The sequence below is a fragment of the Solanum lycopersicum genome, chromosome 1 (assembly GCF_036512215.1).
Source record: "Solanum lycopersicum chromosome 1, SLM_r2.1".
Classification (NCBI taxonomy): Eukaryota; Viridiplantae; Streptophyta; class Magnoliopsida; order Solanales; family Solanaceae; genus Solanum; species Solanum lycopersicum.
In genome coordinates, this window is record NC_090800.1 from 45,506,246 (window position 1) to 45,517,862 (window position 11,617).

The following is an 11,617-nucleotide window of genomic DNA, read 5'->3' on the forward strand; positions in this document are numbered from 1 at the left end:
TTTAGAAAAATTAATTAATTGATTCATGTTCACTAATTAAATTAATCAATTAAAATAAATTAATTTATATTTATTAAATGAAACTTAAATTTTATAAAAATTAAAAAAAAAGCATTAAAATTATATCATTTTTTAATATAAATATAACATAAAAAATGTGCATGTAAAAAAGGACGGAGGGAACTGGTTAGGTGGATAATTTATTTCATCCCGCCTCCTTTCATTTTGCATCGACTCACGAGGCCTCAATTCTTTATCCTTTCTGTTCCACTACTCACTTTTCCACATCTTATTGGCTTTTACAAACATAAAACCAAAGGTGTATATAGCAATTGTATGTGAGAATGCCCTACATACACATTCATCATCCATTAATAAAATGCATAATATTGCCCCTTTTAACCCTCCCACTCTTTTTAGTTATTCATTTTGACAAATTTAAGAGAAAAGTATTACTACTACAATTCAAACTTAAAAAACATAATCAATAATATTAATTTGAAGGAGATCCTTTGGAGCAACAATAGAAAATACTTTTATATTTTCTATATGTTACTTGTTTAAACTGTGAAAATAACAATTAATGTTTGCATTTAGATAGAATTTCTATGTCACATCACTCGAGATACGATGCTTCCCCAAACTTTGATAACCCCCATTATTTTGTGCACCAGTTGCACATATCAATAAATCCCTAATAAATATTACTTTCTTAAGGGTGTTTATGGATTTAAATTTATGCAAACTCTCTCTGGAAGTGGAAGTAGCATATATTTCTTTACTACTGATAACTTTTGAATTAGTCAGTTTAGCCAATCTCCTTCTAAGAATATCCATTCTTTTTAAATTTATTGTTCAACATTTTTATGAATGCATACGAAAAATTAAACAAATCAATGCATAATGATGATTAATGGCGTATTGGCGTATATATTTTTGTTTGAGAATTTCGCAGCTTTATAGTTCTATGAGTCCATATGATCTCTAACTCATCTACAATGAACACTTGGAACTTTTACTTGATATTCTAAGTTATAAAACTGTTCAAATTTAGTGCAGTCATGTAGTTCAAGTACCGTACAATTTTGAGTTGATACCTCATATGGTCACTCAATTATGCGCTCCTCTCTCATAAACCCACTCAACTTTCAATTTTCACTCAAAAGTCATTCAACTATGCATTTCTTTCTCAGAAAGTCACTCAACTTTGAATTTTAACTCAAAAGTCACTCAACTATCCACTCTTTCCTCAGAAAGTCACTCAATCTATAAAATAGTTTTTTAACTAAAATTTGTTGATATTAATTAATTATATAACAAATCAAAATTTTTAAAAAACAAAAATACCATTTAAACCATTTAGTGATCCACCCACCTAACCTGACTCATTAAAAAATATGATATGACCCTTTTTTTTGTCTTTAATCATAATTCAAGGTTTAAAGAGAGGGAATAATTTAGGATTAAAAATAAAATAAAATGGGTCATATCATATTTTTTAATGGGTCGGGTTAGGTGGGTAGATCACTAAATGATTTAATTTATTTTTTTAAAATTTTGATTTGTCATATAAATAATTAATATCAACAAATTTTAATTAAAAAATAATTTAATAGATTGGGTGATTTTCTGAGAAAATAGTGGATAGTTGATGACTTTTGACTTAAAATTCAAATATGAGAATGAAGTGCACTGTTGAGTGACTTTCGAGTGAAAATTGAAAGTTGAATGACTTTATGAGAGAAGAGTACATAGTTGAGTGATCATATGAGGTATTAACTCTACAATTTTAGGTAAATTCATGAGAATTAGTTTTTTATTTTATTTTTAGATCCGCATTTTATTTATTTAAATCTACCCGACACTTGCGTAGCAGAAAAACCCACACTGCCCCACCAAGATAATAAGAAGCATATTTTTTTTACAAAAAAGACAACATACATACACCTAATAGCAACACATAAAAATTCGAATAGTGTGTTACTACTATTTTGGCTTGGATCCTCCGCTCATGATTGAGCTTGAATATTTTACCATGCTAATTGCCAAAAATTGGCCATCTTATTCACCTTATTCTGGGAGGGAAGCATTTAGAGAAACTGCAGGGCTCCTGGTTTTCACCTTTCACTACAAACAATAAGTCTACTAAACACAGTAAAATAGCCATATTCATCAGAACTGAAGAATAACCAGGGCACGTAACCGAAACTTGGTACGTGCAGAAGAATACATAACCAAAAAAAATCAAGAATGACCATAACATTATTGGAATGTAACACTCTATACTGCTGATACAAGCAAGTGTTGTGTGACAAATAAACAAAAATTACAGGGTTATGCATACCATAAAGATACATTCACATTACTGCAATCAAAGCAACTCAGAATATGAATTTATCTTCCACAACCTCTAATCTGTAGGGGCCTCAAACCTTGTTGGAGTATCAATTCCCATCATGCAGCAAAGGCCAGATATTAAAATTATAAGCAAGACAATTGCCTGGAACAGTATGTAAAGAGCATATGTAATCAGTACAGCAAAAGAAAAAAGGTACATAGCCAGAAGAAAACACTAGAAGCAGCTTTGAATTGTGGACAGATGCAATAAACTTACCACAAATATGCCCTCCAAAAATGAGGATTTAATTCGGCAAACTCCATCACAGCCATCGACTGATTTATTTCCAGTACCTTCAGTAAGAAACCTTTCTACTTCCCAATGAGAGGGGAACTGAATTGACCTAAAAGGATCTGACACATAGAGTGCGGTGTATTTTGCTCCCAGATTCTCCACATAACTGAGAAGTTGAGATAAAACTTGTCCTACAAGTTTATCCAGTTTAAGAACTATATATGACCAAAATGGGTATAAACCACATTCTCCATTGATATCATACCTTCAGAGGTTTTTTCTTCAGCTCTTCCCAGGGTTCGATGATCTTGATCGCAGAGAACAATCAAAGTTGGCTGCCCCTTGGATTGTTTAGTGATCCTTGATAGCAGATAGTTCTGTAACACGAGACGGATCAAAAGAATTAATGCATCCAGTATACACGGAAACAGCATCCATATATACACATACAAGCAAGTAGGAGCTATGGTGAACATAGCCACTGCAGTAAAATCTGAAAATTGTCACTGCTACTTTTTCGGGTGCCTCATTTTTTAATAGAATAGAGATCAATCCATTATTAACCTGAACTGAGTGGACATCAGTGAGCTTCTCAAAACTTCCACCCTCTACAGAGCATGATTGCGAGAAAGCAATGTTGCTGGCCTCAAGACCATGCCCACACGTGTTTGTAAATTCTGAAATCAAGGAGCTTTCCACTGATTCTCTCTCCTCTGATGCATCAATGTAGGGGAATGCCAGGGAAAAATTGGACTTTGCAACAGAGGCCTGATCAAGACATTTTTAACCACAGCTAAAATAATAAAAATGAACTCTTGCAGTACATTAAGAACCAAGTACAAAAAACTTGAATCAGGGAAATGATTTCCGAAGTTGGGAAAACTCTAATTACCTTCAGCAAGTCCACAAGCTCCGAATTGGCATTTTTGGGTCTAGAAATATCCACAGATTGCAACTAAACAAGAAATAGACATTAGCAGCTGAGGAAATGTAGAAAATATCAAAATATACAATAAAAACTTGCAAACCCTATGTGTTAATAACAAGATCTCTATGGTAGTTGAGATGCAGTAGTACTTTACGAGCTAAAGTGGCATTCTCACCTACCCAACTACAATTCTTCTTCAATGGATAAATAAACCAAATGGAGTTGTATCAACTCAACTATCGGGGTGAGTTTAACACAGACAACATCCACAAAGGGGTGTTCTTAAAGGTGTCTAACTGGCAGATTGAGCTAAATTTAGGCGGGTCAAAAATTGGACTGAATTAATAAATTTGCAGGGCAAAGGCTATTTGGACTGGAACAGATTAGGCGAAAACGTACTAAACTGTGGGTCATAACTCAACCCTCCCAATCCTTGCTAAAGTTAATTGCTTTATTTGATCTTTCATAAATTTTTAGTACCAAATAATTTTTCATCTTCTTTATTATAGCGATAAATAACATATCAATTAAAAGAAAATATCTACTGAAAATATTTTCACAAGATTACTCATGAGTCAATTCAATCCAACTTTGTAATGGGTTGAAATATATTGAGCTTAACGGATGGATTAGTGACCAACTCAAACTTGACCGAGTTTGCGGATTGGGTTTGATTTGCAACCCCTAGTTTTACTCATTATTCAGGATACAAATGGATTCCAAACACACTTTGTTTTATTTACTGGTAAGTAAGAATGGTTCCAAGTTCTACCACCTGTTCGGCGGCTTGAAATTTGTGAGGAGCAACTTAAATTTTATAGGAAGGTGTATCACAATCTTGTCATTGTCTTGCTCCAAAGCATATAAAATTATGAATCAATTGTCTTAAATAAAGTTTGTTTGGATAATTTAATTCCAGGAAAGTACAACAAAACATTGTTACTCTCCCCCTAAAACTAAGAGATGCCTACCTCTTTCCCAACAAAAACAAGTGCAAGATCCAGATGCTGTCCACCTTCTTTTCCTGAGCACTAATGAAGATAAAAGACGATTTAGTTTCCTTCAAAAATTGAAGCAAGAGAAAGTAGGCAGGCAAGAACTAATTGAATATAGAGACAGGAAGTACCAGCAAGTCCGACCAACCACCCTCAGCCATAACGGACTTAACTAAATCCTTCAGTGAAAGGGTTCTGTAATTGACAGCTTCACTTGAGGCAACTCTGTAACATAAGTAATCAAAAGTTTCAGATAATAAAAATTTACGCATAGATCTCTTGCCGACAATCACCATAAATGTGTTGCAGTTGCAGTTGCAGTTGCAGTTCAGGTAAGTTGCAATTTGGTGCAAATTACCTTTAAAAAACAAATGTATCATCCCACATAATAATGGAATACAAAAGAAGGGGCATACATACGATATCAACCTGTTGTCACCAACAACTCATAAACTAGGCTGTAGGGCCCACCAGTACATCGCAGATTATTATTTTAAGGACCTAAATGATGTTTCTAGATGGTTCACATAGCTGTGCACCTTTGCTTCAACTATAACCTAGCTAGGAACTCTACTGACTTTCCGAGACTTCATGCCATTGTAATAAAAGCATGTTAATTCTAGCGAGCAGCTTTTTTTTTTTTTTTGACAACGGTAACAGTTTTGAGTATTAATCTTCAGCACTAAAGGCTGGGGTCCCAAATTTACATCATGGAGCTCCATACAGTTGTGTGTGTACTTAAAACAAAACTAAACTAGATCCTATTTCATCTTACAAGGACCTAGGATATCTCTAACAGCTATAGGATCATCTACATACTCCAAACTGCACCAATAGCAAAAAGTGATCGTGCAGTTCATTTTAATCCCGTGTAAAGGACTACTAGCGCTCTCAAAGCATCTCATATTTCTCTCCTTCCATATGGTCCACCAAATCACTGCTGGGACAATTCTCCATCTGCTTTGGTCTGTACTATCACTGCCTTCATTGTTCCAGCTTTCTATAGCCTGACTTGCCCTTTGTGGCATGGTCCAGTTTGTGCCCCTGAACCTGAATGGTAAATAAGTGCCACAGTTGTCTAACCACCTTGCAATGAAGAAACAGATGGTTGATTGTCTCTGCCTGTTGCTCACAAAAAAACATCTAGGACACATATGTATTCCCCTCTTCATTAGATTTCCTGTGTTAGTACCGCCTCTTTAACTACCAGCCAAGTAAAAACTACCTAGCTTTTGTAAGTCCTAAACCTAGATATTCCCTGTAGGTCTCTTTAGTGTACTACTTGTAAGATTTTCCTTATAAAATTAATACTTCATCAAATAAAGTTCCTAAACATGGCTATCACGTACGCAACCTAGCCAAAGTAAGAATTCATTTTGGTTAAAAAATTAAACCTAGAACTTTCTATTCAAGTAGACAAGAACATAGAAACTTGCACAAATTCTTAGTGTTCAAACTCACAATTAATGGCTTCCAGGTCTTGTAAAATGGAAAAATACAAGGGTTACTATAATCTTTTAGAATGAGGCAAAGGAGGAACTATAGGGAACAATAATAGAAATGGAAGGAGCTACTGAAAATTTATGAATTTTGAGGCTGTACATTAAGAAATTTAAAGGGAGTAATTGAGGCATTAGAAGATCGATTGTAACCAGAGACTCTGACTGTCATTAGGATTTGATCTAAGATGCACGGTTTATATTTTGGAGATTTTTGTCCATATTACTAAAGCTTATTAAAAGTTTTAACATTCTAGAGGCATGTAATTTTGACACTTCACAGCTCCCTCAGTCTTCCTCAAAGAAATAAGAAGAGTATATTCAAGATTTACAAGAAAGAATACACTGGAAATTGCTTTACATGGTGTTTCCAAAACAAAAGGTCTAGTGTAAGAATAAGGCATAAATTACTTTTGACTAGAAGCTCAGGCCACAAAGCAAAGATGGGATGTCATCTACATTTGGTTGAACTTCCTAGATGAAGGCTGCCAATGGAGAAATCGCTCTCACTAATGGACTCGAACATTGCTAGGGTTTAAATTCAAGTGATGTGAATCATCAGACGTGCAAGAACAAAACAATCAGGCCATTTGGATTAGGATTAATATGGACCAAAGGAGTCAACTTGGTGATGTGTTCCCAACAACAAGGTAGATAGGAAACGGACACGTGAAAAAAAAAGGAAAGATGGTAACACCAGATTACAAGAGAAAAGGTCAAGTCTATTAATGATAAAATTAGTCGGGCATTTTGGTGAAAAGGATAGTTCAACAACGGAGTCTACATTATTTACCCAAAACTATCTCCACAACACATAGTTGAAAAGTATAAGCATATAAGCAAGCAGAAAATCTCCATGAGAGATTGAGAGGTTCAAACAGAGTAGCTAAAAGCTGGAGCTATGGTGTAACGAGCGTAGAAAGGATTTTCAAGGGTACACAATAAATTTGCAGATCTTACTTCTACTTGTTCATGCTTAAACAAGTTAACAATCGACCCATGAAAACAACAACAGCAACAAAGACTACTTCTAATTCTCTTTCCATTTCTCAATTATTTTTTGCTGGTTGACTTAATTTGAAGATAAAATATGTGATACGCTTCTCGTAATGTTTAGCTTCAAGGAAATTAGAGAACTATCATCACCAGTATGAATAGTTAAAAAGGACCGATAGGAAGGGATTCAGAGACACCATGAAGATAGTAAACGATAATGTAGTAATCATTTTTCATAAGATGGCAATGAAAGATGCACATTGATAGTATGGATCTAGGAGAGTCTAAAAGGATTTTGTTATTTACTTAGAGCCTGTCTCTGAAGTCTCTTTGAGTTATGTATCTTTAACGTAAACTTGTCCTAATTCACAAGCTTAAGTGCTTTTATAAAAATAAAGAAACTTCATACTAATAAAATTTTATATTTCTTTTAAATAATTTGAACTACCTATCAAGCATCACTTCATAGAGAAGTGGTTAGAGGTATTAGAAATAAATGATGAGCCAAGGTATTGACCTAATTGCCTTGACATAGCTAGTCTGCCCTTACAGAAGAGGCTTTCTATTATTTATTTATTTTTGAGACAGATGAGGCTTTCTATTTTTAATTGACATGATTATAAGGAAAGAGGCTGTCTATTTTTAATAGATATGATTATCGTAACTCCTGGCCATATTTTGAAATGAAGTACCTACCTAGAACCTCCACCTCCTCTAGTTCTTCTCCATTCTCTTTTTCTTCCCTTTTCCTGATACCACTTATCTCTTTGTTCTACTCCTCAATAAGTTATTTTAGAGGTCCCTGAGTTCCCCTATCTTCATATCTTCCCTCCCCTCCCTCAACTTATTCTTACTGCTGCTCCAAGCTCCATCTGACCTCCTCTCATTTCTCCATTCTAAACAGATTTGTCCTCTATTCTCTTCTCTTTACTCTCAAAAGTGAAACAGCTTCTGCATTCTTCAAATTCTGCATTAAGAACTGTCTATTTACATATATCACAAATTTCTTATAAAAGTGATGGATCATTCAATTAATCGAGATTACCCAAGATTTCAAAGGTAACTGTGCCACCAAACCAACAGACATCCCAATAAAAAATAGGAACTAAGCAAACAATCTTCCTGTAGTTTGTTTCTTCTCAGTTGTTTTTCCCTTTTGCTTTATCACATGTACTTCATTTCTGTTTGTTCAGTTGTCAGTCCTCAGTTACCAGCAGTTTTGACTATTTGATTTCGCCTCTTGAGATGGACCATTATTATTATCCTGATTTTAAGTTTGTTCACCCTCCTACTTCTTCCAGCAAAGAAATCATTTTCTCTACTCATGAGCCCAAATGCACCGCCCTTCTTTTTTCTGCTCCCTCATCCCATCTTCTTTATAACTATACACCAAAATAATCCAGCTCTGTACTTGAATTTTCTCTTGTTTCTATTCATCGTACGTCATTAGATGATTTCAAGTTAATCTTCAAAATCCTTAAGGCATCAACAAAGCCGCACAAGAATTTTCACCACAGGACGAAGAACAATGGACCAGGTAACATAATGAAATCTAGTTTACCACCCTCAAGAGGAAAGACTCAGATGGAGAGAACGCTGCAGAAACTATGCAGATGTGATAAGATTTTTTTTTCTATTTGATTATTTAAGGGAATGCGGGATGTTAAAGATACCATAAACATAGATTGAACAGACAGACAGAACAGCTATCTCAAGAACAGATAAAAAAATACAATCCCAGACTCCCAGTTAACATTACAAAGAATCAAAACATGAGATCAAGCAAACAAACTGGAAGAACTTACAATATCCTGTTTCATTTTCAAATGAGATGTTATGCATAATGAGTGTATAACAGAACAAAGTTTCTCCATCTTCTTTTGCACCCTAATTTTTGTTTTTCTTTGGGTGACCAATTATCAGACAGAGAAGCAGTCCTCCATAAAAGGGACAAACTGAACTTTTAATATGTACTAGCAACAAAATTGCCTCACATTTGAATAGTGAGAAAACTAACAATATTAGGTTGAAGCATTCCAGATCACAAATAGAGTAAATAATAAGGAAAGGAGAGTCAACAACGATCTGGAACCTTAAAACAAAAACTCTTGAGATATAATTCATTTTAAAACAAGACAATTTCTCCAAGTAAACCATTCTTATTAGAATAAATGTTTTTTATCCATCTTATTTAGAACTTCATTTTGATCAGAGGTTAGCTATCCAAAGTATTACAAAAGAAAAAAAAACTGTATAGCCATCTGAATTATAGATTAAGCGCTCATTATGAAGATGTCTGACAAGGAAGATTACTATTAGGACATAGAGAAGAGCACCCAGATTTGGCATCTACAGATGTAATTAGATTCTGGCTGGGTGAATTATTTAGGCCTCCCTCGAGCTTAGCCAAAATATCCTTCCCTCTAGTTTTTAGCAAGACCTCCACTTTTTTCTTTTCAAATAAGGACCTTAAGCCTCCACTTTTTATGGAGTCACAGATGTAACCCATACAGAGAGAGTGAGTAAGGTACTATTAGAAGTAGAGACAAAGGCTATAAGTTTGGGAAGCTAGAGAGGAAGATGGAGGGAGTAGTTCATCCTATTTGGCAACCTCTGGTAACAAACTGTATGTCAAGATCTACTTTAATCAACTATACTACTAAATAGAGGCACCACTAAACCAATAATCTTCTTTGAATCCCTCGTGATTGAATAAGCTGTAACAAAATAAGCATAAATTTACAAGCTGCAATAACCAATAAGAAAGGAAATCCATACCCATAATGATGCGGTGACCAAAGAAAGGAAGGAACTGCAGATGGAAATGTGTATCCGAATGGAACTTCAACAACCACAATTACAGCAACCAACAACGCCACCGCAACCGTCTTCATCTTTTGTCTGAACATCAAATCACAAATTGACAAGACATTAACTGAAAAGATTCAAAATCAAAATACAACATAGTAAGATCAACGAATTCAGAGCACAAGTATGAAGATGATTATTGATTTGACAAATCTAAGTGTTTGACCTGCAGAACAAAACGACAATTTATTCTTTTACAATATCATCTGAATCAAAAGGCAAAACAGTGCTGATAAACAACAGATCAGAGAAGAGAGTGGATTTTAGCTAACCTTGGGAAGGCTACTGATGCTGTGATGCAGGTCCAATGGAAGACTCTTCAGCACGTTGCTGTTTTAATCAATCTCATACTTCCCTGAATAGATAATAATACAGATCTCCATCTACTCTGACAAATTACACTTGCGTGCCCTCTCTTTCCTCGTATTATTCCTTTGGTCCTCCTATTTTATTCAAAACCTATATTTTTTTGTTATAAAAACCAAAAATATATTAATTAAAAATAACTTTCATCTAATAACTTGCACTCATAGGCCTCATTTGTTTTTATTAAGATTAAGACGTCTGAATCTGAATACACATCTGAAGATTAAGATTTGCATTAAGATCTGAATGTTTTGATCTGAACACACATCTGAATATTAAGATGTGATCTTTAAATGTGAATACTAAATAATTAATGTATTATTTTCAATATTTAAATGTGGAAGTGAAAATGGACATTATATTAATAAATATTATAAAATTTTCATTTCAACAAAATATATCACTTTTAATTAAAAATATTTTTAAAAGTTTTAATAATCATAATTTGGAGTACTATTTTTTCATTCAAAACCTTGATAAATAACAATACATCAAAAATATTATTACAACCAGTGTTCTTGACTCACGTCAATAAATTATTAATATAAAATAAATTACTTGAAAGGATTTATGAAAACTTACCTATTGGGAAAAATAGTATTTGATTGAGAAAAGAGAGAAATAATTTTTTTAGTAGATAAAAGACACGCTAAAAAAGAGAAGCTATAATTTATTAATTGATAAATTATCAAATGAATCGGAATGTTGTTAAGAGTCTCCTACAGACCTGATTCATTCAGACCTCTTTAGACTCATTAAGAGGTTTTTTAAAAAATAAAACAAATAAACTTAATGAGTTGAATCTGAATGATTCAAATTCAAACCTAAAAACCAAACATACTTAATGGACTGAATCTGAATGATTAAGATTCAGACCTCCATTAAGTGCAAACAAATGAGGTCATAGTCTGGTCTTAAAATACTATTGTACTCACTACTCTGATCCAAAAATGTTAATTACTTATGGGTTAGAAAATGACCTTTTTGAAATTTCTTTTTTGAACACATTATTTTTCGAACAGTAACTTTTTTATTAGCAAATGTTTATTATACTTCAATTAGGAAAAATAAAAAATAATAATAAATTTTCTATTTTATTATGAATTTTTAATTGTAATTTAAATGAAAATTAACAATGAGATTATTATGATCTTAAATATATGAAATATAGTGTCAGTTAAAAATGATATATGAAATTTTCTATTTTAATTGATAAAGCAAGATTAAGAATAAAGAAAAAATTTCCCATAGTTTATTAATTAAAGTAATTTTAAAAGAAATAAAATAAGAATATTGTTCTTTAAAAGTATATTTTAATTTAGAATATGATGTG

At 33.3% G+C, this 11,617-nt stretch overlaps 1 protein-coding gene across 3 annotated transcripts; it reads right to left on the reverse strand.

Annotated features, from left to right (window-relative positions):
- Nucleotides 1–2,179: 2,179 nt before the first annotated feature.
- Nucleotides 2,180–10,401, reverse strand: LOC101267442 (uncharacterized). 3 transcript variants are annotated; one of them, XM_004228922.5, is made up of 9 exons: nt 10,191–10,401; nt 9,829–9,951; nt 4,687–4,780; nt 4,532–4,591; nt 3,525–3,587; nt 3,197–3,400; nt 2,898–3,009; nt 2,615–2,823; nt 2,180–2,500 (listed from the first exon to the last, which is right to left on the reverse strand). In XM_004228922.5, the coding sequence occupies exons 2-9, from the start codon at nt 9,942–9,944 to the stop codon at nt 2,411–2,413; spliced, it is 948 nt and encodes a 315-aa protein (XP_004228970.1). In that variant the 5' UTR covers nt 9,945–9,951; nt 10,191–10,401; the 3' UTR covers nt 2,180–2,410. The 3 variants fall into 3 exon arrangements, with proteins under 3 accessions (XP_004228970.1, XP_069153719.1, XP_069153721.1); XM_069297618.1 differs by having other exon boundaries at nt 9,829–9,985; nt 10,191–10,341; XM_069297620.1 differs by lacking the exon at nt 10,191–10,401 and adding an exon at nt 10,085–10,164 and having other exon boundaries at nt 9,829–9,985.
- Between the last annotated feature and the right edge of the window lie 1,216 nt (nt 10,402–11,617).

Bases quoted from the DNA above. Each gene is read 5' to 3' on its own strand.
- LOC101267442 (XM_069297618.1), bottom strand. From the start codon at position 9,959: ATGTTCAGACAAAAGATGAAGACGGTTGCGGTGGCGTTGTTGGTTGCT. The intron at 4,592-4,686 runs GTACTTCCTGTC...TATCTTCATTAG, and splicing joins GTGGTTGGTCGGACTTGCTG to TGCTCAGGAAAAGAAGGTGG. The intron at 3,010-3,196 runs GTTAATAATGGA...CTCGTGTTACAG, and splicing joins CTGATGTCCACTCAGTTCAG to AACTATCTGCTATCAAGGAT.